General features: G+C 45.0%; 1 protein-coding gene across 1 annotated transcript in view; it reads right to left on the reverse strand.

Annotated features, from left to right (window-relative positions):
- LOC137413770 (uncharacterized) overlaps window positions 1-27,254 on the reverse strand; it is a 92,013-nt gene that overhangs the window by 15,945 nt on the left and 48,814 nt on the right. The window contains exons 3-4 of the mRNA XM_068099207.2: window positions 2,720-2,802; window positions 161-301 (exon numbers count right to left, since the gene is read on the reverse strand). Of these exons, the coding sequence (XP_067955308.2) occupies window positions 161-301; window positions 2,720-2,802 (224 nt within the window). The remainder of the gene's footprint in view (window positions 1-160; window positions 302-2,719; window positions 2,803-27,254) is intronic.

The raw sequence follows: 27,254 nt of genomic DNA on the forward strand, positions 1-27,254 counted from the left end.
AGAAGTAACATTTACACACCATCATGAGAAGCTGGAAAAACATCTCGGTTAATTCATATTTTCCAGTTACCACAGCAAAGATTGACAAAGTTTTATGGTTTTTTCCCATAATTTTCATAAAGGTCAAAATCATTGAGTTTACCTGGCAATGAGGATTTACCTGGCACTCGTTGATGAGATTTTGAAGGTCCTGGCAGGAGAAGGTTCCTTTTGATAGAGCAAGTGCTCCGGAACCCTCTAAGTAAGGCCCAACAAGAAGGAGAAGTTTTTGTGGAGCCGTGGAAGAAAGTAAAGCCCGCACCTGAGAATAAAGATAAAAACTGCAGAAAATAAAAATAAACAAAGATGCATGGAGAGGTAATTCGCAAAAACAGGGTCAGCCCAGCCAAAACCATGTAATTAAAACCTTACCTTACAGTCAATGCGTTCCCTGTTTTTGGTCAGTGAATTTTAAAATCTCACAAAAATTTTGATCTATTATAAATCTCAACATTTCTGAACTCCCACTGCCATCTATCTACCTGTAACTTTCCCTGTTACAATTACATTGTATGTTAGCTATCCTGCATCTTAATGTGCCCCTTCCTTGAGATACTTGTTTGTGTTAATGTTTTATTTTCTTCTGCCTTTTGCTATGTCCTTAACTTTCTATTTGTCTGTGCTACTTGTTTGTGCTTTCCCTTTACACTCACTTTAATCAGTGCGTTTGCCTATTATCCTCTTTTGACTACATCTTCCATGTGCCTTGATGATGGAAGCATTAATAATAAGATCTTCTTCTTCGTTTGAATGCATCACAAGCCTGCAGCGTAGCATCATTGGCTGAACCCGTCGCTGTGTCGCAAATGCAGTGCCCTCTTCTGGTTAGGGCAGGAATTTAAAATTTGGGCATGGTGCCGGCGATTGCTCGACTACTCTTCGCGAAGGACATCATGGGATATTTTATGTCCTCCAATTGGTAGATGCGACGCCCAAATCTGGCACCCAGCTCTGCTCACCAAACTCTCCTATGGTATCCATGGAAATCTCCACTCATGGCTTGCGGACTTCCTCTCTGGTCGTAGGCAACGTGTGGCCCTGAATGGATTTCTCTCATCTCCCCTTCCTGTTCTGACTGGAGTTCCCCAAGGCAGTGTTCTGGGCCCTGTGCTATTTCTGGTCTTCATCAATGATCTCTCCGACTCTCTGGAAAATCCTCTCTATCTCTTTGCTGATTTCTCCACTCTCTGCCGCTCCATTCCTCATCCCTCAGATCGGCAGTCTGCAGCCTCCTCACTCTCTGCAGACCTGGACAAAATCACAGACTGGTCAAACAAGTGGAACATGTCTTTCAATCCTGACAAATCTCACACTCTTACTATGTCTCTCCAAAAAGACCAACTGGAAAACCCTCCCATCTACTTTCTCAACAATCCTCTCCAAGAAGTTCTGTCGCTCAAGCTTTTGGGTCTCACTATCTGCCATGATCTTTCTTGGGAAAACCACATTTCCAAGCTGGCCTCCAAAGCCAGTCGCCGACTGGGCATCCTCCGTCGTGCGAAGTCCTTCCTTGGCACACCTGAGCTACTCACCACATACAAGGTTTTCATCCACAGCTCAGTGGAATACTGTTCCCCCCTCTGGGCCGGTGTTCCTGCCTCACACCGAGCTCGGCTTCACGCTGTTGAAACCAAAGCTTTCAGAATCATTGGAATCTCCTGCGATGAAGCTAAATCTGAGGGCCTTTCACTCACTCACCGCAGGCAGGTTGGTGGTCTTTCTGTCTTCTACCGACTCCTCTCCGGCCTTGCTCCCCCAGCTCTCTCTGTGCTCTGTCCCCCTAATATTCCTACAGGTCGCACAAGATCTGCCATCAAGCCTCTTTTGGTTAAACTGTCAAAATCTAGGCCCTCTGCTCACCTTCACTCTTTCATTCCCCTTTTCTCCCGCCTCTGGAACAAACTCCCCAACTCCCTTCAATCCCACTCCTCCCTCCAGGTCTTTAAAACAGCTGTTCACCACCATCTCTTATCTTCCCACATCCAAAACCTTGATCTTTTCTTCCCCCGCTAATTCACCCCAGATACACTTTTTTTGAAATTCCAACTTCTTTCCCGGAAGTCCTTGCAGTGTCCATATGTTTTATACCTCTCCCACCTCCCCCCAAGCCCTCACCCTCCCAAATTTCTCTCGATGTCCCTGCTCTCAAATGTTGTGTTTGTGTCCTTCCCCCTCTCTCCCCATCTTGTCTACCGCTCCCCTTATTTTGTGTTTTATGTGTCAGTTTGACTTTTTGTGTGATTAATGTTAGCTCTTTCACGAGCCTCGATCTTGTATACAAAAAATAATAATAATAATAATTGGTAGATGGGTACAGATGGGACGTCCTTTTAACGTCAATCCGAGGAACGGCACACATTGATGAATCACCCCTGCCTGTGATTCGAACCGAACCCAATTGGAACCAGAGCTAGACAGCTTGGAGGCGAGTGTGTGTACCTTGAGGCCATCCTGTCAGCCCTGATAATGAGATGATGTGGTCCCAATGACATGTTGATTCATATATCATATCCAATGCAACATATTCAATGGAGGAGCATACAGTGGTAAAATGGCCTGATAATCTAATGTTTATCATATACAAATGTGAAAATGTTATTTTGTTTTAATTCATCTATAAATGTGAAAATGGCATGACTTGAGTAAACCTCAATCACCAATGTGGAATTGTGATGCAAACCTCTTCATGAACAGCCTCCGATGAAGGGTTCAGCAAGGCAACAGTTTCCAGGTCACTGCTGTGATGCTCAAGGGTCTTTTGTCCTGTGAAACGATGAAAGCGCCGATGTTGTATAAAAACTTGTATTAAACAACGAAAACAAAACCCATTCTCACTTGGTAGGCTCCAGTTATCAGAGTAAAAGTCATCAAGTGAAGTTGTTGACTCCATTGTGTCAAGGATGGGAAATTCAATGATCTACATCTTTGAAGCCAGTGAAGCATGAAATTAAGTTGTATCACCAAAGTAATATGGCATAAGGTAACAGTTAAATAATTACTTTATTATGTTAAAGACTTTAGGGATAAGATGATGTATTTTTTTTATATTCATGTATTTTTGTACAATATACAAATCCATTATTTCTTCAATGCCCCATAACGTAAGTTGGTAAATTCCCACTGGAGTACTATTGAGCTGCTGAGCGTGTTGTTTATGAAAATAAAAGATCACAAAGGTACTTGCACGGTAGACAGGTCAATGATGAGGAGACACGATTAAAGATCTCCTCTCTTCCAGAGATTTTCTTTGTACGTTTACGAATGCTTCCACTCCCTAGCAATTCTTGCCTCTCCATAATCGGTCTACCTACATATCTATGTCTAAATATGCCATGTTGCTGCATCACACTGCTGTCTGTATCATCTTCCAACCAACATATGGGACAATTGAAAAATCTTTAACACGAAGGCTCTCAAAACACCCCCTTGTGCTAATTGTTGTATCCTCGTGTGACATCTCTGCTCAGAGCACCCACTGAGCTGCTTGTGCATTTCAACATCGATAAAAACGAATGATTGTTTTGATGTATAGGGCTTTGCCATGTAGTGATAATGGGAAATGGAACAAGTCGACTCTGCAGTGTTAGTTGTGCCAGATCCCCAGTGGTGGCCTCTCGGGCTGCCAGATTGGTGTAGCTCCGCCCTGTCTATGTGCAGCACCGCAATGCGGAGCACCGTTTAACCCTTACCTTGCCTGCCTCAGTAGCTCAGTTATTGGCTTTTCCACTCTTTTTGCAATTCACAATGAAATGCACAATCAACAAAACGAAGTATTTCCATAGCATCATAAAAATTGATTTTATCAATGGAAAGCTGACGAGTATGTTTCCTGCCATGGTAAATGACATGCGGCTGACATTTTAAGCCTTAGCCCTTCCTCAGAGCCCCACCTGATTTATCACGGCAGAAAACACGTGGATAAACTTTCTTGATGAAATCCATTGCTTACCATATCTGCCGGTTCTATACATCGACACACTAGCTTTCACAGAGACGAATACCCTGTTATATCATTTTAAAAATCTACTTGCTTGTGTCTTGTCGTTCTCAAAAAAATTGATGTTATTTTTCACTTTGGTTCAATGCAAATGTGCATTTTAATAACATATTGTTTATAACAGCAAATGTTTTGAAAGAACCAACATAGAAGAAATTTGTCAGGATGGAAGATCATAGAGAATAACCAATGTGAAATCATACCATACTGTGTATTTGATGTATTCCACAGTGTTGAGAGCTGTTGTATGCTGATGTTTCTGATGCACGTCCACATTTAAGATTGGGTCCATTGTAGACAGAACTATCGAGTTACACATGACAGAGATATTGACTACCTGAGCAACATGCAGGTGAAAAGGGGCACCGTAGTGGCATTTCTCTAGGCAAATAGACCTGGTGGTGTTGATTTCCTCTCATAACCAGATTTTTAAACAGCCATTGGAATCAAACTCAAATTAGTGAGGGTGATGCAACCAGGCTTGCTTTACCTACTTCACCACCAAGCCTGGTAGATCAACAGCAGATACTATAAATGATAGCCTGCTAGTAGGAAAATATCAGTTTTTTGCCACTACAGAAAGTTTTCCTAATGGTGAACTTCCTTTGTTGGAATCAATATTTGTGCTTTTTTCATTATTTTGTTGGTGTGGTATCGATCAATAGCTACGATAATCAGGTCATGTGTGTGCAACTGCCTGATATCATTTCCATAATTATAGAGGGTTATAAGATTAACATTTCAAAGTCACTCATTATCCCTTTGAGTATGGTGAAATCCATCATTGAGAAGTGGAAGCCGTATCATACCACTCATATTCTACCCAGATCAGGTCACCCATCCAAACTCAGCAGCCGAGCAAACAGGAAACTGGTTCGGGATGTCATTGTAAATCCAACAATGGCTTTGAAAGATCTATGTCCGAGATGGGGGTCAGTGTTCATCAATCAACAATATCTTGTTCCCTTCACAAAGCTGGCCTCTATGGACAGGTGGTAAGAAAACAGCCATGACTGAAAAAGATGCATCTAAAACCTCATATGGAGTTTGTGAAAAAGCATCTTAATGATACTGCAGACATGTGGAAAAAAGTTTTGTGGTCTAAAAATTGGGTCCATTGTCGACAAAAATATAAGTTTTTGGTCTAAATTCAGAGTTACGTACGGCACAATCCTACAGACTGCACATCACCCAGTCAACACCATCCCCAATGTCAAGCTTGTTGGTGGCAGCATCATGTTATGTGGCTGCTTTTCATCAGCAGGGACTGGCAAGCTTGTCAGGAAAGAAGGGACACTGTACGGTACAAAGTGCAGGGGAATCCTTGATGAAAACCTGCTTGAGTCAACCATGAATTTGAAACTGGGTAGGAGATTAAAATTTCAGCAGGACAATGATCTGAAACACAAAGTTAAAGCCACACCGGAGTGGCTGAATAAGAAGAAAATAAATCAAAGGGAGGCGCAAAGCACCCCTCCCTTTATAAAAGGGATCGTTTCTCTGTATGCAGCTTTTACATGGGGACTGAAAATTCGTTTCTCGGCTTCTACTGGACGAAATCGGCTGCAAATTTCAGAAGTAAATTATTTGTACGTTGAGGTAATATGCTCCAAATTTCAGCAACGTCTGTTTTCACATTCTTGAGATTTTTTTTGTTTTTTTTGTTTTTTTATTCGAAAACCCTCGAAATCACGTTTGTGTTTGTCCGTCCATCCGTCCGTCTGCCCAAAATGTGTTGGCACTCACATCTCAAGGACTATACATTGAAACTAGCTGAAACTTGGAATATACATCAGCCAATAGGTCTAGTTAATGGCTAACAAATTCCACCTAAGTGCGATCGTTTTTTTCTTTAAAATTAAATACGAGGTACATACAGTATATAAATATAAATACATAAATAAATAAAAATATATATATACACACTTTATACCCCTTTAAAATAGATATATTTTTAATTCTAACATGCAAGCTCAATGGCTGAATGGATAAAGCATCAGATGCCTGGGGATTGTGGGTTCAAATCCCATCTGGGTTGAATATTTTTTTCCCCTAACATTTTAAAGTCATTTATATCGTCTTGAATAAAGAAAGTATTGTACGATGAACAAATGCATTTTCTTCGTATTTAAAATATACCTTGGGAAAAATGCCAGGTGCATAGTAAAGGCCCCCTTTTTATAAGGGTATGTGCCATATGGGACAATAAACAACCACATGCATTTTAAGGCCATTTTCCCTGCTAGAGCGGGGGTTAGCCTTGCGGTCCCCATGACAATCTTCTTCATTTTGCCCTATTTTCTGCATCTCTGTATCCAATAACTTTCGTTCTCTGTATTCCCAGTCTTTTCACCCATAGCCTACTTCCTTGTGTAAATCTCAACTCAAAAAAAAAAAAAAAAAAAAAAAAAAAAAACATTTCCTTCTCTGTTCTCATTCGTTTATTCCTTCTTATTCGTTCGTTCGTTCTTCGACCACGTGTTTCTCCCCCATTTCCCCAGATAGTTTTCACTCATTAACCTTCAATGTTTACACTTTCCCCTCAAGTTATGTATTCCGTCATATTTTATAACACCTTTTTCTTCTTCTTCTTTAAAAGGCTGCTTTCGACTTGCTCACCAAATCAATTCATCCCCAAAAAAATATCCATCTCCTATAGTGCCTTTTTTCTACATTCCCTAAACTCTCCTGCACTCCATCCTCCATCCAGCGTCCTTAAACGTATTTTTAACTCGAAGGTCACAAGAAACTCATTTTGCAATAAATGTTCGTTTCCCATAAATCGTACACTTTCAAAAATCCAATCTCACCCCTCCCCTCCAAATCTTCCCCATAACCCCTCCCCTCCAAATCTTCCCCATCACCCCTCCCCTCCAAATCTTCCCCATCACCCATCCCTTTCAAATCTCCCCCCTTGCCCCCTCCCTCCTAAACTACCCCCTCACCCCTCCCCGCCAAGACGCCCCCTCGCCCCTCCCCTCCTAGACTCCTGCCTCACCCCTCCCCTCCAAATCTCCCCCATATCCCATCCCTTTCAAATCCCTCCCCTTGTCCCTTCCCTCCCAAACTCCCCCCTCACCCCTCCCCTTCAAATCTCCCCACCCTCATTGCTTCTCAATTTCCCCCCTCTCACTCCCCCTCCTCAAAGCGTCCTCCCCGCTTCATCCCCCTTCAAACTCTCACCTCCATCTCCCCCAACCTTCTGCCTCGCTCTTCCCCCTCCTCAAATAACACCTCATTGTGGCTCACCCAATCACCATCAAACCTTTTGTCCGCCCCATCCTTCCCTTTCTCCGAGCTATTCTGAAATCTCTGACACACCTTCAACAGCTCTCCCTACCTCTTCCACCTCTTCCACATCTTACCCTACCCCTCCTCCCCCCTGTTCTGTATCTGATGCTCCCCCTTCCTCTTCATTAACGGTATGGACCTCAAACATCCGGGGCCTTCGTTCAAACTTAACTGATCTCTCCATACAGGTTGCTTCTGTCAAACCAGACGTGATCTGCTTAACAGAAACTTTCCTCCTTTATGATGTCTCTGATTCCATAGTATCTCTCCCGGGCTACTCCCTCCTCCGGTATGATAGACCTGAGCCTCGTCCTGGAGGCGGGGTTGCTATCTTTATCAAAAACTCTCTTCCTCACTCGCCCTGCACTGCACTCTCTCCACCTCACCCCCAGGAATACCTCTGGCTACGGCTTCCCCTTCGCTCCCACCTCTTGTTCTTTTGCACTTTTGCACTTGTATTAGTGTGGAAAAAACACTTTTCGCACTTGTGTTAATGTTGAAAAACCACTTTTTGCACTTGTGTTAGTGTTGAAAAACCACTTTTCGCACTAGTGTTGGTGTTGAAAAAACACTTTTTTGCACTTGTGATAGTGTTGAAAAACCACTTTTCGCACTTGTGATAGTATTGAAAAAACACTTTTCGCACTTGTGTTGGTGTTGAAAAACCACTTTTCGCACTTGTGTTGGTGCAGGAAACCACTTTTCGCACTAGTGTTGTTGTGTGTTGTGTGTTGTACCGTCCACCAAACAGTGATGACTCCATCTACATCTCGCTGTCTGATGATATGGACCAACTTCTATCTACTCATCCCAACTCTCTCTTCCTCATATGTGGTGATTTCAACTGTCATCATGCCAGTTGGCTGGGTGTGGGTACCTCTCTCACCAGCCATGGCTCCTCAGCAAAGGACTTCTGCGACTCACTGGGACTGACACAATCTGTCAATTTCCCGACCCGGATCTCAGTCAACGGAACATCTTCTCTTCTGGACTTGGTTATGACTAACTTCCCTGAAAATGTCTGCTGCTCTTCTTCTGCTCCGATTGGATCATCTGATCATGTCCTTGTTAAAGTGGACATCTCTCTGACCATCCTCAGGGAGCCTACTCAGCGTCGACGAGTCTGGCATTTCACTCAGGCCAACTGGCACGGTCTTCAAGCAGCCATCAATCATCTGGACTGGTCTCCCATCTCTACAACCTCTGACATCAACTCATCCTGGGAATTCTTCCAAAGTAAATTGCTCTCTCTCATGCACAGATTTATCCCATCTCGTCTTCAGTTGTCATACCCTTCCTCCCGTCCATGGTACACGGATTCTTGTGGTGAGGCTGTTGCCCAGAAACAACTTGCCTTCGTCTCCTGGAAAGCAAATCCAACGGAAGGAAATCTCATTTCCTTTCACAAAGCCCGAAACAAGTGTGTGTCCACCCTCAGGAGAGCCAGGAAACAATATCTCTCCATTCTCAAGACCGAACTCTCTTATCTGTCTCCCTCTTCCAAATCCTGGTGGCGTCTGGTCAAATCCGTTTCTGGTGTTTGTTCCCCCTCCATACCCTCCCTTACCTCAAATGGCTACACAGCTGACTCCGCACGTGAAAAAGCTGAATGCCTCAACTATGTGTTTGCCTCTAAATCTTGTGTCCCAAACCCATCCCTCTCTGTACCCACCATACCCAGTCGTAACCTGCTGCTCCTGGACTCCGTGTCCTTTCCTCCTGACAAGGTGGAAAAGTTTCTGTCAACCCTCGTCTCTGATTCTGCAACTGGACCCGACGGCATCAGCCCACGGGTCCTAAAATCCTGCTCTGCTGCTCTATCTCACCCTCTCTCTGTTCTCTTCACCCTCTCTTTTGCTCAAGGTCAACTGCCATCTGCTTGGAAATCAGCCAACATCACCGCTTTGCACAAAAAAGGTGCAAAAACAGATCCTAGCAACTACAGACCAATCAGCCTTCTCCCAATTATCAGCAAAGTCATGGAATCCATCATTGCTTCGGATATGAAATCTTTCCTCTTCTCCAATGGCTTGATCTCTGATCATCAATTTGGTTTCAGACCAGGTCACTCTACTCTGGACATGGTGCTTCTGCTGTCTCAACATTGGATGGAGGTCCTCAATGCCAAACAGGAAATTAGAGCTGTCTCCCTCGACATATCACGTGCCTTCGACACGGTCTGACACCCCGCTCTGCTCACCAAACTCTCCTCCTTTGGTATCCATGGAAATCTCCACGCATGGCTGGCGGACTTCCTCTCTAGTCGTCGTCAATGTGTGGCCCTGAATGGGTTTCTCTCATCTCCTCTTCCTGTTCAGGCTGGAGTTCCCCAAGGCAGTGTTCTGGGCCCCGTGCTTTTTCTGGTCTTCATCAATGATCTCTCTGACTCTCTCGAAAATCCTCTCTATCTCTTTGCTGATGACTCCACTCTCTGCCGCTCCATTCCTCTTCCCTCAGATCGGCAGTCTGCTGCCTCCTCACTCTCTGAAGACCTGGACAAAATCACAGACTGGTCAAACAAGTGGAACATGTCTTTCAATCCTGACAAATCTCACACTCTTACTATGTCTCTCCGAAAAGATCGACTGGACAACCCTCCCATCTACTTTCTCAACAATCCTCTCCAAGAAGTTCTGTCGCTCAAGATTTTGGGTCTCGCTATCTGCCATGATCTTTCTTGGGAAAACCACATTTCCAAGCTGGCCTCCAAAGCCAGTCGCCGACTGGGCATCCTCCGTCATGCGAAGTCCTTCCTCGGCACACCTGAGCTCCTCACCACATACAAGGCTTTCATCCGCAGCTCAATGGAATACTGTTCTCCCCTATGGGCCGGTGCTCCTGCCTCACACCTAGCTCGGCTTCACGCGGTTGAAACCAAAGCTTTCAGAATTATTGGAATCTCCCACGATGAAGCTATCTCTGAGGGCCTTTCACTCACTCACCGCAGGCAGGTAGGTGGTCTTTCTGTCTTCTACCGAGTCCTCTCCGGCCTTGCACCCCCAGCTCTCTCTGTGCTCTGTCCCCCAAATATTCCTACAGGTCGCACAAGATCTGCCAGCCACCCTCTGATGGTTAAACTGCCGAAATCTCGGCTCTCTGCTCACCTTCACTCTTTCATTCCTCTTTTCTCCCGCCTCTGGAACAAACTCCCACACTCACTTCAATCACACTCCTCCCTCCAGGTCTTTAAAACAGCTGTTCACCACCATCTCTTATCTTACCCCATCCAAAACCTTGATCTTTTCTACCCCTGCTAATTCACCCCAGATCCACCATGTTTGAAATTCCAACTTCTTTCCTGGAAGTCCTGGCAGTGTCCATATGTTTTATACCTCTCCCACCGCCCCCTTCCCATGCCCACCCCCCCCAAAGCCCTCGCCCTCTCTCAGATCTCTCGATGTCTCCATGTCTCTCGGTCCCTGCTCTCAAATGTTGTGTTTGTGTCCTTCCCCCTCTCTCCCCATCTTGTCTACCGCTCCCGATGTTATATGTTTTATGTGTCGGTTTGTCTTTCTGTGTGATTAATGTTCGCTCTTTCACGAGCCTCGATCTTGTATACAAAAAAAAAAAAAAAAAAAAAATCTCTCCTTGTTAACCCCCTTGCCCGCATTTCTTCTTCCACCATTTTTAGCCAAGTCTATCTCGGTCTTCCCCGTCCTCTACTTCCTTCTACATTCATCTCCATCACTCTTCTCAACCAGTCACTTTCATCCTTCCTCAACACATGACCAAACCATCTCAACCTGTTTCTCTTCAAAGCATCAATCATAGGCTCTATTCCCATCATCTTTCGCAATTCATCATTTGTCTTCCTCTCTCTCAACGATACTCCACACATCCACTGAACCATTCAGATTTCCACCCTTTCCAGCCTTCGTTGCTGCTCTACGTTCATTACCCATGTCTCGCTCCCATAAATCATAACACTTCTCACACATGCAGCATACACCTTTCCCTTCACCTTCAACGACACTCCCCTCCTCATCAGCACGCCACTCAGTTCCCGAAACTTCTTCCATGCACATCTCACTCAAGCAACTGTTGCCGAGTCTGATCCACCTTCTCCATTCAGCATGTCTCCGAGGTAGCAAAATGTTTTCACACCTTCCAGCTTCACGCCGTCTCCAAGATCCAACTCAGCATTTCCTCCATCTGCAGCTCCCTCTGTGCACACCTTACATTTGAATGTAGCTGCCACACTGGTTAATGACCCTCTCAGACCACTGCATTTTTGATGAACCCACTCAGCGCACATTGTACATTGAATGGAGTTCACTCCGACACCCTTCCTGCACACAGCACATGGCCACTTCCCAGTTCTTTCCAACTCACCACATGCTTTACCACTTGCCATCACCTTTGCCTTTCCGATATTCACCTTCAGAGCTTTTGTCTCCATACATTCCTTCCACTTGTTCATCTTTTTCCTTCAGTCCATCCATACTTTCCGCAATCAACACCAGATCATCTGCATACAAGAACTCCCACGGTAAACCCTCCTTTACGTTCTGAGCCAGCACCTCCATCACAGCTACAAATAGTAGTGGACTTAGCACCGACCCCTGATGCACTCCCACCTTCACCTCAAACTCACCACTGTTCCCGTCCTTCATCCTTAAAGCTGTGCGCGCTCTTTTGTACATTGCTATCACTACTCTGATCAACCATTCCTCCACTCCTAACTTCCTCAATGCCCATGTCAATACTTCGCGTGGAACCCTATCGAATGCTTTCTCCAGATCAACAAACCCAAGAAACAACTTCTTCCTCTTCTCCATGTACTTCTCCTGCAACTGCCTCACAATAAAGAGCGCGTCTGTCGTTCCTCTTCCTGGCATAAATCCAAACTGCATTTCGTCGATCTTCACCTTCTTCCTTATCCTCCTCTCCAACACCCTTTCCAATACCTTCATTCCCTGCTCCAATAACTTTATCGCTCGGTACGAGTCACACTCCAGAGGGTCACCTTTCCCCTTGTATAGAGGGACGAGGGTACTCATTTCCCAATCCACTGGAATGCGGCCTTCTTTCACCACTAGATTACAGATCTCTGTCATTCTCTTCACACCCCCAACTTCCTGCTGCTTTCAACATATCTCCCACAACTCCCGTCGGCCCTCCCGCTTTTTTACTCTTCATTGCTTTTATTGCTTCCTCAACTTCCTTCTCAGTTATCTTCTCTGCCGGTCCTAAAACTGGGTTACTCTCTATGTTGCCATCCCATTCATTCTCTGTATTCAACAGCATTTCCATATATCTTTTCCATCTTCCTTTAATTCCATCTGGGTCCACAACGATTTGTCCCACTTCATTCTTCAAGCAACTCACCCCCATCACATCACACCTCTCTTTCGCTCTCTGCTTTGCAATCCTGAATACCGCTCTCTGACCCTCTTCCGAATCCAAGCGTTCTCCGAACATTTTCCTACATGCCTCCTGCGCCTTTGCTACCTCTTTCTTTGCAGCCTTCTTGGCTGCCTTATAACTTTCATGCTCTGCTTTTTCTGCTCCCGTACTCTTCGCCTTCTGCCACTCCTTGAACTTCTTCCTCTTCTCGTCAATCCTCTTTCCAACTTCATCATCCCACCACCATGTTTCCGAGTGCCTCGGTGGTCCTTTTGTCCATCCACATACCTCACCAACGGCTCCCAACAGACTATCTTTCATTGACATCCAACCACTTTCAAGCTCAACCACATCATCCTCTACCCTACTCAGCCTCTCTTTTAATGCCTCCCTGACTGTCACCTCTTTCAACCTCCACACCTTCATTCTCGGTTTGTACTTCACCCGCCGAGCTCTCCTCGCACCTTTCACCCTTATGTCGCAGACAACCAAGTGGTGCTGTGAAACAGCCTCCTCCCCCGGGATCACCTTTGTGTCGTGGAGGCGCCCCCTATCTCGCCTACGCACCATCAGGTAGTCAACGGTTGTCGTCGACCCACCTGACATGTATGTAACAAGCTTATTATCCTCTTTCTGGAACTGAGTATTACAAATCAACAAATCAGCTCCATCAGCAAACTCCAAAATCCTTTCACCTTCTCCATTTCTCACACCATATCCGTAACCCCCATGAACTCCCTCAAAACCGTCCATACTCCTTCCCACATGTCCATTTAGGTCTCCTCCTACCACAACAACTTCCTCATCTTTCACGTTTTCCATCGGCTTCTCTATCGCACACCAGAACTTGTCCTTCTCTTCATCGCTCCGACCAACCTGCGGAGCATATCCCGAGATGACGTTCACCAAGAGCTTTCCAATCATCATTTTCACCATCATCAACCTATCACTCACTCTAGTCCCACTCACCACACTGTCTACAAACTCCTCAGAAAACAGGACACCAACACCATTCATGCCCTCCGGGCACCCTTGCCACACAAACTTGTATTTCTGTCCCTGCCTACCCTTCACCATTCTCACACCACTTCCCTTCCATCTCGTCTCTTGCACACAACATATGTCCACTCTTCTTCTGATCAATACTTCCACCACTTCTCCTGATCTCCCTGTCATTGTCCCTACATTCCATGTCCCAAACCTCAGAAACCGATCTCCACTTCAGGCTGTACCCTGCTCATATGTAGTTGTAATTGTCATGGTTCTCTTTTTGAGGCAATATTTTTATGGCCGGATGCCCTTCTTGACGCCAACCCTCTTAGTCGCCTCTTACGATACGCAGGGATACTGTGTACCTATTCGAAACCAGGGTACACACTGGGAAACGTTTAAAACATGGAAATTCTGGGGGGGGGGGGGGGGGAGGGGAGGCGTCAGCACCACGGATACGGGGGCCCGGTCAGCACCACACCACATCGGCCTGGTCAGCACCACACCACATCAGTCCGGTCAGCACCACACCACGTCGGCCCGGCCAGCACCACACCACGTCGGCCCGGTCAGCACCACACCACTTAGGCCCGGCCAGCACCACACCACGTCGGCCCGGTCAGCACCAGACCACATCGGCCCGGTCAGCACCACACCACGTCGGCCCAGTCAGCACCACACCACGTCGGCCCGGTCAGCACCACACCACGGTGGCCCAGTCAGCACCACCCCATGGCGGCCCGGTCAGCACCACACCACATCGGCCCGACCAGCACAACACCCCGTTGGCCCGGTCGGCCCGGAGCCTGGCGCGAAGTCCAAGGACGTCAGCATGTCATCCGAAAACAGCTCCGGTTTGTGCGAACCACTCGGTCAATGGCGTGAAACCAGGCCCCGAAACGCCCTTGCTCGCTCGGCCCTGATGAAGGCCTCGCTGGGTGTTCTCCAAACAGGGGCAAAATCGCCCAAGCCGCGCTGGATTTCAGCGGCGGAAGTTGAAAGGACTGTCTGGTCTCTGAAATTCCATCTTCAAGCTGATGAGCAGATGATTCACATTTGCGTTTCTCAAACTTCATCAGCAGAGAGGTCTGTGCCATATGGCAAAGTATAGAAAAGAATGGACATTCCATAGCTTGTAGAAAATGACAAACAATACATAATAAGGGGCATTCAAAAATTTAATGTGCATCCTGGACTACCCTTGAGTTCTGAGGAGGAACCAAGTAATGCTCTAGAAAAGTTAATATCAAGGGGAGCCCGACATCTGGCAAATAAAATACATTTACTTCTTCATGCAACTGTATGAACCAAATTTGTGCCCCTTTTATATAAACTTTTCTAGACTTTTCCAGCATGCACATGATATATCATATATTATATATATATATATATATATATATATATATATATATATATATATATATATATATATATATATATATATATATACATACATATACATACATACATATATATATATATATATATATATATATATATATATATATATATATATATATATATACAGTATATATATATATATATATATACAGTATATACATATATATATATATATATATATTTGTTTGCTCCTCACACATTTCCAAATACCTGGGCCAATTTCCCCCAGATTTGCTATTCTGCATTATTTTCACATGTTTCAATTTCTTAATCAAATTGATCTAAAAACATTAAATAATGATGCTTTGAGCAATCAAGCATCATATGTCAGGTACTTCCCTTGGCGGGGAAAGGGTGGAAGCTTGGCTTGTGCCTTGGCATTCGACTCTATCGGGAATCAAACCAAATGCATTCAAATATTTATATTCCATATATATATAAAATATAATAACCACCTTTAGAGGCCATTTTTCCCCGCAAAGCGGGGGTTGGCCTTTTTCGGGAACCGTGGTTGTTGTTGTTTTTTGGTCCCCTTTTTGAAGCAATGTTTTACGGCCGGATGCCCTTCCTGACGCCAACCCTTTTTGCCGCCTTTAACGACAAACAGGGAATTACCAGTGAACTGGTACTCAATTAGCCGACCTCGGAAGGATGAACAGGCTGAGTCAACCCCCCTGGCGTTAATTCAGTGATCGACCGGGATTCGAACCCAGGATCCTAGGATCCTAAGCTGGCACCCTGACCGCTAGCCCAACACCATATAAAAAAATTTTAAAAACACCTTTAGAGGCCATTTTTCCCCGCAAAGCGGGGGTTGGCCTTTTTCGGGAACCGTGGTTGTTGTTGTTTTTCGGTCCCCTATTTGAAGCAATGTTTTACGGCCGGATGCCCTTCCTGACGCCAACCCTTTTTGCCGCCTTTAACGACAAACAGGGAATTACCAGTGAACTGGTACTCAATTAGCCGACCTCGGAAGGATGACAGGCTGAGTCAACCCCCCTGGCGTTAATTCAGCGTAGCCCAACACCATATGCACAATGGAAATTAATACACAAAGAGTCCACAGTCTCTACAGGTGTAACAAGGGGTTGCACGCTCCTGTGTGATCTTAAGCAAGAAAATAAGGAGGCCATTTGGCCCATCATTACTCCGAAGTTACTTTTTGCTACTGCTGTAAACGACAATATTCTTGATGTTTAACTAAAGTTTATAGTATTAACGTCAAGATTCTAGTATTGGTGAGGGATTGTGAGTGAGTATTCTAGCAGGAGTACCTGGCACTGCCCAGTGATGTTCTAATCTTTGTTGGTATTTTGAATAAATCAATGTATTTTGCTCTTTTTCTATTTGTTTTTAGGTGCCTAAAACACTCCCCTACCTACACCTAATAAGGAAAAATTATATTTATTATCATATTACACACACACACAAATCAGGGATAATTTAGAATTACCTTTCATATAGCTACAAATGCTCAGGCACTATAAGGCGATTTTTTTTTAACCAAAAAAGATATATAATTTTTTTTTTCAATTTTTAAAAAATAAAAAAATTTTTTGCCTAAAATGCTCACTGATCAACCTCTGAAAGTTTGACAAAGAACCGTTCAGCCATCTGAGAAAAATGGCAACACACACACACAAATGGCTCTTTATTTTATACTAGCAGAAGTACCCGGCATTGCCGGGCGGGGGAGGGGAGGGGAGGGGAGGGGAGGGGAACGGGGGGGAGGGGAGAAGAGGGGGGGAGGAGAGAAGAGGGGGAGGGGGAGAGGTGGAGAAGAGGGGGAGGGGGAGGGGGAGAGGGGAGAAGAGGGGGGATGGGGAGGGTGAGGGATGGGAGGGGGTGAGGTGGGAGGGGGGAGGGGGGAGGGGGAGGGGAGGGGGAGGGGGAAGGGGAGGGAGGGGGAAGGGGAGGGGAGGGGGAGGGGAGAAGAGGGGGGAGGGGAGAAGGGGGGGAGGGGAGAAGGGGGGGAGGGGAGAAGAGGGGGGAGGGGAGAAGAGGGGGAGGGGTGAGGGGAGGAGAAGGGGGAGGGGAGGAGAGGGTAGAGGGGGAGGGTGATGGGGGGGATGGGGAGGGGGAAGGGGAGAAGACGGGGGAGGAGAGAAGAGGGGGGGAGGAGAGAAGAGGGGGGAGGGGGAGGGTGATGGGGAAGGGGGAGGAGGAAGGGGAAGGGGAGGGAGGGGGAAGGGGAGGGGGAGGGGAGAATAGGGGGGGAGGGGAGAAGAGGGGGGAGGGGAGAAGAGGGGGGAGGAGATAAGAGGGGGAGGGGGAGGGGAGGAGAAGGGGGGAAGGGAGGAGAGGGGGGAGGGGGAGGATGATGGGGAAGGGGGAGGGGGGAGGAAGGGGAGGGGAGGGGGAGGGAGGAGGGGGAGGGGGAGGGGGAGGCAGCAAGGGGGAAGGGGAGGGGGAGGGGGTAGGGGGAGGTGGAGGGGGAGGGGGAGGGGGAGGGGGGAGGGGAGAAGAGGGGGGGAAGTACCCGGCATTGCCGGGCGGGGAAGAGGAGGGGAGGGGAACGGGGGAGAGGGGGGAGGGGAGAAGAGGGGGGGGAGGTACCCGGCATTCCGTGTATAAACGTGAGGGAGAAGAGGGGAGAGGGGAGGGGGAGGGGGAGGAGAGGGGGGAGGGGAGGAGAGGGGGGAGGGGGAGGGGAGGAGAGGGGGGGAGGAGGAGGGGGGAGGGCGCGCGAATCGTCGAATCAGTGCACTGCTCTGCCACCGATTCAGATTCCGTGTATAATATTCCTCGCTGAAAAAAAATATGGATCTAAAGATGAAAGAAAAAAAAACCTATGTGATGTGAATGGCAATGTTCCTCGCTGAAATGTGAAAAAACGCAATCGCGCGGCAAGGAACATCACGTGATCGCTCTGAGCGATCGATTGCAACTCTGCGTCGTGGGCGTGGCCAACATGGCCTCATGCTCCCAGGTGATTGGCTAACTCGAGCTCAAGAGAGCCATAATGCGCTACGTTATGGCAAAAAATATGGATCTAAAGATGAAAGGGAAAAAAAACCTATGTAGTGTGAATGGCAATATTCCTCGCTGAAATGTGAAAAAACGGAATCGCTTTTCGCTCTGAAATACGTGCGAACGCGTAACTGAGTTAATGGCGGCAAGGAACATCACGTGATTGCTCTGAGCGAATCAGCGCGCTGCTCTGCCATTCCGGTCATAATATGCCTCGCTGAAATGCGCTGAGGTAAAAATATGGTTTAAAAATATTATGAAATAAATTTTTAGGTCGACCATGTTCTTCCCAGGCTCAATGGCCATGTTTGTGCCAAATATCAAGTACGTGAGCCTCTCCGTTTAGGAGTCTACCGGTAACATTACACACACACACAAACTGTGTTTTATATATATATATATATATATATATATATATATATATATATATATATATATATATATATATATATATATATATATATATATATACATACATTATATATATATATATATATATATATATATATATATACATACATTATATATATATATATATATATATATATATATATATGTGTGTGTGTGTGTGTGTGTGTGTGTGTGTGTGTGTGTGTGTGCCAATCAATATGCTGTAACACTCGCAATGGATGCCTGGATGTAAACAACAAATACCATAATTACAACATAATAGTAATTATGGTGTCTCCATCGAACTGTGATTTTATTGGCTTTGAGACCCTCCTCCAGGCATAGCTAGAATGTCAAGGAGGAGCTGAAAACTAATCCGGCCCTGATCTTAAAAGGCTTTGAAATAACACCCAGAAGCACACATGTTGGAGGATTTCCTACGACGTTTCTCCACATACCTTATTTTCTTGGCTTGATCGGAGAGCATTATGCCAGTATTAAAGTAAAGATCCTATCATTGATATCTGCTGCACAAATGCAATCAAAAATATTCATCTTTCAAAAACCTTTTGGAGGCAAACATGTTGCATGAAGCTCCAATGTTCCACAGAAAATGTGACAATAACATGAAACAACTAATTCAAGTCTCATTATTATTGCAGCCAGAGGGTTAAAGAGCACAGCATTCCCTTCTCAAGTTCTCGCCTTTGACATCTTGGCCTTCTCAAGTTCTCAACTCTGCAAGGTCAACCTCTCTGCATATCAAAATTAGACTACTGTTTCATAAAGGTTTCTCTCTGCAACTCTGATTAACCAAGCAGGCCAAGCAGGCTTTACCCAAGCAGGCCGAATCATAGTTGGAGCTTCTTCTGATGTTTTGTATTAATTTGTAAACACAATGTTGTGTAAAGTCAATCCACTTTCAAAAACTGTCACTTCACAAATGCAGACATATTCCTGTTGCTGTGGATATCTTTAAAAAGTCATAAATGTGGGCAGTAGTAGTTTGCATGTGCAAGATAACTGGAAGGAAGAACCTTTCACTGAAGTTGTAGAAAGAGCAGGTTTTTTAAAATGAGAATTGGTGGATACTAGCAAGTTGCCCGTGCCCATTTGGGATTCTAAATGGGGTAGGGATGGAGATGGCAAAAATGCAAATGGCGTCTTCTGTCATCGGGCCGAAAAGCTGGGAGCAACAATTCACATTTATTGCCATATCTGATGCAATTTAAAATCTCTAATGGCGGCGAGGTGCTCCATTTGATATATGTAGCTTTTTGATGCCTATGGTCCGTAATAAAAATTTGGATTGGTGTCAAAGCCAGTGACCAATAATTGCAAATCAATAGCAGGATTATTATTACCAAATATTTGACTCTCCTTAACTATATGGAGGAAAGGGTGGGGGGAATGCAACTTTATACAGCAAAGGCAACTTGAGGGAATTTCCTGTTAATTTGTGGAAACATCATGTCTTGTCCTTGATCATCTGAAACACGTTTGATGCCCAATTAAAATTTGATAGCCAATCATGGACAATGACATACACACAGGATGCGCTATTTCTCCTATTATACCTTCTTTAGGTGTTTCTGAGTCGTCATAGCACTTAAACACCCAGTTGAACAAAACAGTTTTTTTTATTGCTTTTGAAGTTTTTCTCATTCAGTGTTAAATTATGATTAACCTCGAGAGAAATGACTTGAATTCTACCAGTGTGCATCTCTCATTAGTCCTTGAACCTCCCAGCGTTGCACTTGCCAACAGTAAGTCCGACAAAGCCATCGAAGCACGAGCACGAGAAGAACAATTATAAAAAATGATACACCTACACATACTTGGTGCAGATGCTTTTTTGGTCACAGACTGTCTGGAGAGCATCAAGTCGGTAGGTTTGTCATTTTTCACCCACGCAAACACCCAAGATAACCCTTGCATTAATTTCCTCCAATTTGCGCACTGATCTTGTTCGGGGAGGATGTCAGGAGGCGGATTCTCTAATGTGCTTCACATTTCACATTTGTCCTGTAACACCACCATGTCTGGGCTTCCTGCTGAGTAAAGGAGCCTGTTTAACTTGATGAATATCTTGCAGATTTAATTTGGCGTCTTATCTGCACCCAGCCATGAGCAATTCATTGCTGCTATCCGCCTGAAACGTGACCCCGAGCGCATACAGCTTTAACGCATTTTCTTTGCGCAGCCTCAAAGGTGACGCAGGAAGAGATCCGAGCGATGCAGAATTTTTCTCAACAGGAAGTATACTAATGCTGGTACTCTTCCCATAGCCAATATGTACCAGTATGCTCATGGTACACTTACAATATGTACTGTATTTGGGAAGAATCCAGGATGCACGTCGTATACACTTTTTCTGTGACATTGCAAGCAGATCAAACAAGACATTTAAGGAACTGTAGACTTGAAATCGATGAGCAGTCTCACAAAAAATATAAATAAATAACACACACTCCCATGCAGTTGAATCGCGTGTAAAATATTCAATTTACCTTGGGCATGCTGCGATGGATGCTGCCTGCATTAAGTTCTGAGTGTGCAGTGGCAATCTGGAGCTAGGTTAGTGGGCGGGCGAGGATGGGGGCTGCGGAGATGGGTTCTTCAAGTAAGAGTGATTGCTCAACACTGCCCAGCCTCAATATAAGCTCAACTCCGATGCCAAATAACTGTTGTTTTTTGTGTTGTTGCGGTTTAAGCAGTAGTTCGTTATGGGGGCTCACTTACCACAAGTCAGTGAAATCTACAAAATTAAAAAGGGCGCTTCAACCTACGAGCTAGACAAGTAGTAGCAAAGTTTCGAAATCAAAATATGACAGCTAGGGACGTAAAGTAGAAATTAGGAAGCTTTAGTTTAATTGAGTGGAAGAACCCACAGGCTGGATGCGCTGGAATATTTGAGCCGTTAGATTTTTGATGAGGGGCCCTAGTGCGTACACTATCTTTCTCACTGCAGTCTCTGTGCAGGGCCCCTCCTCCTGTCTATAATGGTGCACTGCGTGCTTCACATGGCAGCTGCTCCAGCCTGCTGGGGTTTCCCATTGATCCCTCATGCAGGTGCAGCTGCGCCCATCCACACAATCAAGTGAGCCAGACGACCCCGTAGCGCCTTTCTCTTTCAAACCAACCAGTGTTCTTTTGGCGATTCATTCATTAGTCTTTTCTCATTCATTCATCAAAGTTTTCTTGGCTAAATTGGCTAGAAGATGCTTTTTGAAATAGGTGAATACAAGAGTCTGCTGTATATTGGATGCATGAATGCAATGAAACATCGACACAACAGGCCCATCATGTCTCAACAATTCCTCATTTAGTCATACTTCTACTCGACATATATGAACTCTTTTAATGAATCTTGCACTTTACTTATTGTACAGTACTAGCTAATTAATAGAGTGGCAAGGTGAATTAATAAAATTGTGGTGATGCTGAACCTCTGGAGACTCCGCTAGACTCAGCAGAATTGCAATGTTGTTAACATTGTTCATAATTAGAACCCAGCTGGCTCTTCAATGACCTTAAGGGAGCATGTGACCTGCTTTGCCCACTTGACTTGTTCTACATGTACTGACAATTCACACATTGTGTTTGACTCTTCATTCCCCCAGGGCAACTTAAGATGGGCACTAAAGGGATGGGCCAATGCCGAAGAGGCAAGTATGCTGCTGCTGAGCTAGCCCATCACTCAAGGATGCAGACTCTGTGGCTCAAAGACCATGGGAAAAATTCCTCAGCACTGATGAGTCAGGACTATTCTTGTCTTCTCTACTCCTTATAAAGGAGGTTTGTGTGTGTGTGTGTGTGTGTGTGTGTGTGTGTGTGTGTGTGTGTGTGTGTGCCGTGGGAGTGGTATGTGTGGATGTGCGAGTGCCATTTCACGTAGAGACACATAAGAAACCTCTATAAAAGCGTCGAAGACCTGGGAATGTCATGGTGACAACATTTTTCCCCTGGGGCTGTAACTCTCCTCCACCCTCAACAATATATTGGATAACAAAAATAATTATTATTATTAATAATTAATTAATTAATATAGGGCCTTTTGCCAATGGATACAAGATGCTGAGACAAAGAGTGAAACAGGATGCAGTATTAAATTGCCCCTGGAGATAGGGACCCACCATCCCCTCTCCAACAAAAATATTACCCTTTGATTCCCATATATGTGACTTTCATATCAGTCAAAGAAGGCCCCACCGAATAGGGGATGACCCACACCACACCTCCGCCCCCACACCAACCACCTGGGATCTCTCTCTTACAATAATGCCTCCCCTTGTCACTACCTTTCATATGAGGTATCTCAGTGGTATGGAGTTGTGTTTAAAAAACCCTGAAGATGGATTAAAACCTGAGTGAAAGTGCACCCACCCTTTTCACAAGAGGGGGCGACTCAGGCTCGTAGAGGAGCTGAACACTCTAACCACACACAGACACCTAGATAAATACACGAGCCAACACCGTACTTGACTTCAAACACAACCACCGAGTTTGGGGTCATTTCCCAGGGTACTCTGGGAACCAGAGACACCAGATGGATGATATTGCTCTTTCTGCACACTCAACGACGCAATTAAGGAGAAATTTCCTCCCCCCTATGAAGGGCCAATCAATGCGGTTTGTCTGTGCTGGTGTCAAGGAAGAAAGCAGCACAGTAGCCATCTTTGGTCTTTGCTATGATTCGACCAGGGTCGGAATCAATTTGCCGGCTTTCCAGACTCAGACATTCTCACCAGACATTCTGACGCTCTAATCGTTATGCCAGAGTCTGGTTATTAATAATAATGTAGTGCATCTACCCTATCCTGACCCTCAGAACACTGGCAGCTCTGCCATCACCCAACTTGCAACAACATTGTAGGTTATAAAGAAAGTATTTGAGATCCCATCCCACAAACAGAAGAACTTCATTCAATTGCACCGATTGTTTGTTGACGAAGAAGGTGATCACTTTCAGACTTTGTGGGATGCATCCACATCCATTTATTATCGTTACAGAGATTGGCCTCCAGTCAGATTGGCATTATTGGGGCGGGGAAAGTGGATTAGAGGGCCTGGCCCATGCCCCCTTTAGTCTCAGACTCCAAATAGAAATAAACATCATACTAAAATACACAATTTGCTGTCTGTCTGTCTGTCTGTCTGTCTGTCTGACCGCGATGCATTCGGTCATTATTTATCCAATCTCAAGCAAACTTTCCACAGAGATCAAGGGTCATACGACAGAGGTTGTAGCGACTTTATTTGCCCCTCTCCCCCAGCGGGATTGAAGGTGTATAAACACCTTATCATGGCGTTTCGTGTGTCCTACCTACAGGAAGAAAAAAAATATGATAACCACAAACTATTCAGTGAATTCCGTCCAAGGTATGATTACCTTTTTTAAGCAGTCACTACTGTTGTTTTAACACGAGACTGAAATAAATTTGGAGGAAATCTGATGTCCTTGAGGCGTTCTGTGTTTATTGCATCCCCCACAGACTAATGGACCACTAGGTAGGCCTCCAAGTAGGCTGCTAGCTAGGTCACACTGATCTTTAGCTTAAAAGGCGCTCAAATGAGTCTTTACGCATGAATGATGCATCCCATTGCGTGTCCGATTTTTTTTCTAGCTATCAGATCATATCTGGACTGTAGATTGCTTATAACATATATCGGGCCTCATATGTGATTTCTCCCAGGCATGGCTTCATACGCGACATGTAACATTGCCCCCCTCCCTGCCCCCCCAGCCACCATTACGGCCCAATTGTGAGTTTTATTTGAATGGGCCGAGAAGGATACCCCCACCCAGAGGGATGGAGTGCCCGCTAGTAATAATAATCTTACAAGAAACATCTATCATAATTTGTGCTATGTGGATATTTTATAATATTGTACTGTCAGATGATTTATTTATTCCTTGTTTATTGTGATCAGTGATGTACAATCATGGTGAATATGAGCTAATTGATGTGGATGACCTTTTCCGAAATGAGCCCCTCCACATCCCCAACCCCCACCAAATACAGTAAGTGGATGAACCATAGTGTTCACACTACCGCAAGGCTTGGCCTCCCACCTAGGCCAGTAAATCCGACAGCTAAATTCGCACCTCGCTGTTCATTTCAGCTGATAATAAGAGCCTCTCCCCATAGAATGGTAATTTAAATTATATTTTTAGGGCAGAAAGAAGGAAAAACTCTCTGACTGGTGAAGTGATCAGTGTCAGATACGAATGAACACGAGATAAATTCGCCATCTTCACGGTGCTTTGAGGTAATTCAGATTATAATTATAGAGTCCTGGTACCCAGATGACCTCGAGGTAATACGACTGATGTGCATTTATTTTATGTACATTTATGGAAGAGCAGAGGTAAAGTTTCACACATATATTATATTTTGTGCGGAACTGAAGGGGTAAGTGGAAGGAGGTCAAAGACTGTAAGGTCATACCTGGTGATGTATGTACTAACACCCCAGCAGCGAATGTTGGTCTCAGATATGGTTATCATGGGAGTGAAACGATGTAAGCAACAACGAACATCAAAGGTGAGGTCGTGTAAACTGGGAGACAAGGCGTACAGGGAAGTGTTTGCTGAACGAGTCTTGAGAGAGATGAGAGCGGAGGAAGTACAAAAATGGAGTTCTGGGTGGGAGAAGATTTCAAACGAGATCAGGAAGGCTGGAAAAGAGATTTTGGGTATGACTTCAGGTAAGCGAAAATGTGATAAGGAGACCCAGTGGTGGGGATAGGGAAGTACAGGAGGATGTGAAAAGGAAGTGGGATGAGGTCAATGTCCAAGAGTCGAGATGAGCTTAGGATAGCAAATAAGAAAGTGGTGGCAAAGGCACAACCTGCAGAAGGATGTAGTATGACGATTTGGATACAGAGGAGGGAAAGAAGAATATCTTTATAATTGCAAAAGCCAGAGACAGTGCATCCAAAGAAATCTCCTAGATAAGTATGATAAAAAATGAGGACAACACAGTGCTGAGAGATGATATGGAGATAAAGAAGAAATGGAAAACATACTTTGAGAAACTACTAAATGAGGAGAACCAAATAATTCAGAGAGTAGAACTTGCTGCAAACCAAGGGATAACAATAACCATCCAGGAGGATGTGGTAGGGAGAGCATTAGCAAGAATGAAGAAAGGTAAGGCACTTGAGACAGGTGGGATACCTGTTGAAGTGTGAAAGGTGTTGGGGGAAGAGGGTGTTGCCTTCTTCCTTCAGTGTGAAAGGTGTTGGGGGAAGAGGGTGTTGCCTTCTTCCTTCAGCTGTTCAGGAACATTTATGAAGATGAAATGCCGAATGAGTGGAGACAAAGTATATTGGTCCCAATTTACAAGCAGAAAGGAGATGTGCAAGCGTCCAACAACTACAGAGGCATCAAACTGATGTTGCACACAATGAAGAACTGGGAAATAATTATTGAGAGAAGATTCAGGGAGGAAGTGATGGTCGGAGAAGAGCAATTTGGATTCATGCAAGGCAGGAGCACTGTGGACATGATTTTTGCCGTTAGACAGATGGTTAAAAAGTGTAGAGGACGGAAGGATCTACATTTGGTGTTTATTGATTTGGAAAAGACCTATGATGGAGTGCTGCAAAAAAAGTTGTGGAACTGTTTGAGAGAGAGATCCGAGCCAGAGAAGTATGTGAAGCTGATCCAGGATATGTACAATGTACAGTGCTCTACACAAGTGAGGAGCAGTGTTGGAGTGACGGATCGTTTCATTGTAGAAGTTCGTGTACATCAAGGCTCTGCATTGAGTTAATTTTCTTTGTTATTATGATAGATGTTCTGACAGCTGATGTGAGAAGAGCATACTGTTTGTGGATGACATGGTATTGTGTGTCGAAAAGTAAGGATTTTGTATTAATTGATAAATCAGTTGAGTTACTCCAGAAGAAATACCGTGGAATCATTCTAGTATGCAGCACATACACTGCCCAGGCACACATGGACATTGGACATGGCCCAGGCACACTCGGACACTGCTGACAAAATGGTTGACAAATGCTTTGTCCCATGGGCGCAGGCTAACCTGGTGTCCTGTATGTTACAGGATTGTCCCATTTCATACTTTCCTGGGACACCATTTGTGTCTGTGGTCATGCTGTGTCGTGTCCATGACGTGTCGTGCCAATGTGTCCCGCCCCAGTGGAAAGGGGGTGTTGGCGAGGGGAGATCGGTGCCGGCAGGCCAACGCAGGTGTTTGATTCACTTCTCAAATCACCCGTGTACATGTGCTGGTAGCTGGGTAGAGATGGCCTTGCAGTTTTGAGCAAGGGCTGTTTCATCTGCCTAATCATGGGGATGACACCCTCTCTCAATCGTGGCGGATAACCACAATATCTAGCCATCTCTGTTATTGTTTCATAACAGTGCTCTGTAAAATCTTCCGACAACAAAAGCGAACATTTTGTAGGCCTGATCCACACTCGGTGTTTTGGAAAAACCTTGTCCAATTTCTGGCAGACTTAGGGTCTTTTGGCCATTGTTGTAGCATGTAACCATCTCCGTTTGTATTACTACAACGACCAAGGATGCATCCACTTGGCGCATCTGTGGAAAATCGAAAATTATTCGCCGTTTGAGTTCAATCGGACCGCAATGCAACCCGTAATCAGTACGAATATGGCTGATGACTTGTGAAAGTGATGTCATGTCGAAGCATGAAGAACATTTCGACTTTTAATTACAAGATTACCTACTTTATAACTCACAAATCAGAAAAAGCCAAAGATACATCATATCTATTTTGTAAGGTATAAAGGGATAGATTAGCGTCAAGGTCATCTGAGCATCTAGGTTCCCCTTTGA

This window comes from Myxine glutinosa, chromosome 2, assembly GCF_964187855.1.
Source record: "Myxine glutinosa chromosome 2, kmMyxGlut1.1, whole genome shotgun sequence".
Lineage (NCBI taxonomy): Eukaryota > Metazoa > Chordata > Myxini > Myxiniformes > Myxinidae > Myxine > Myxine glutinosa.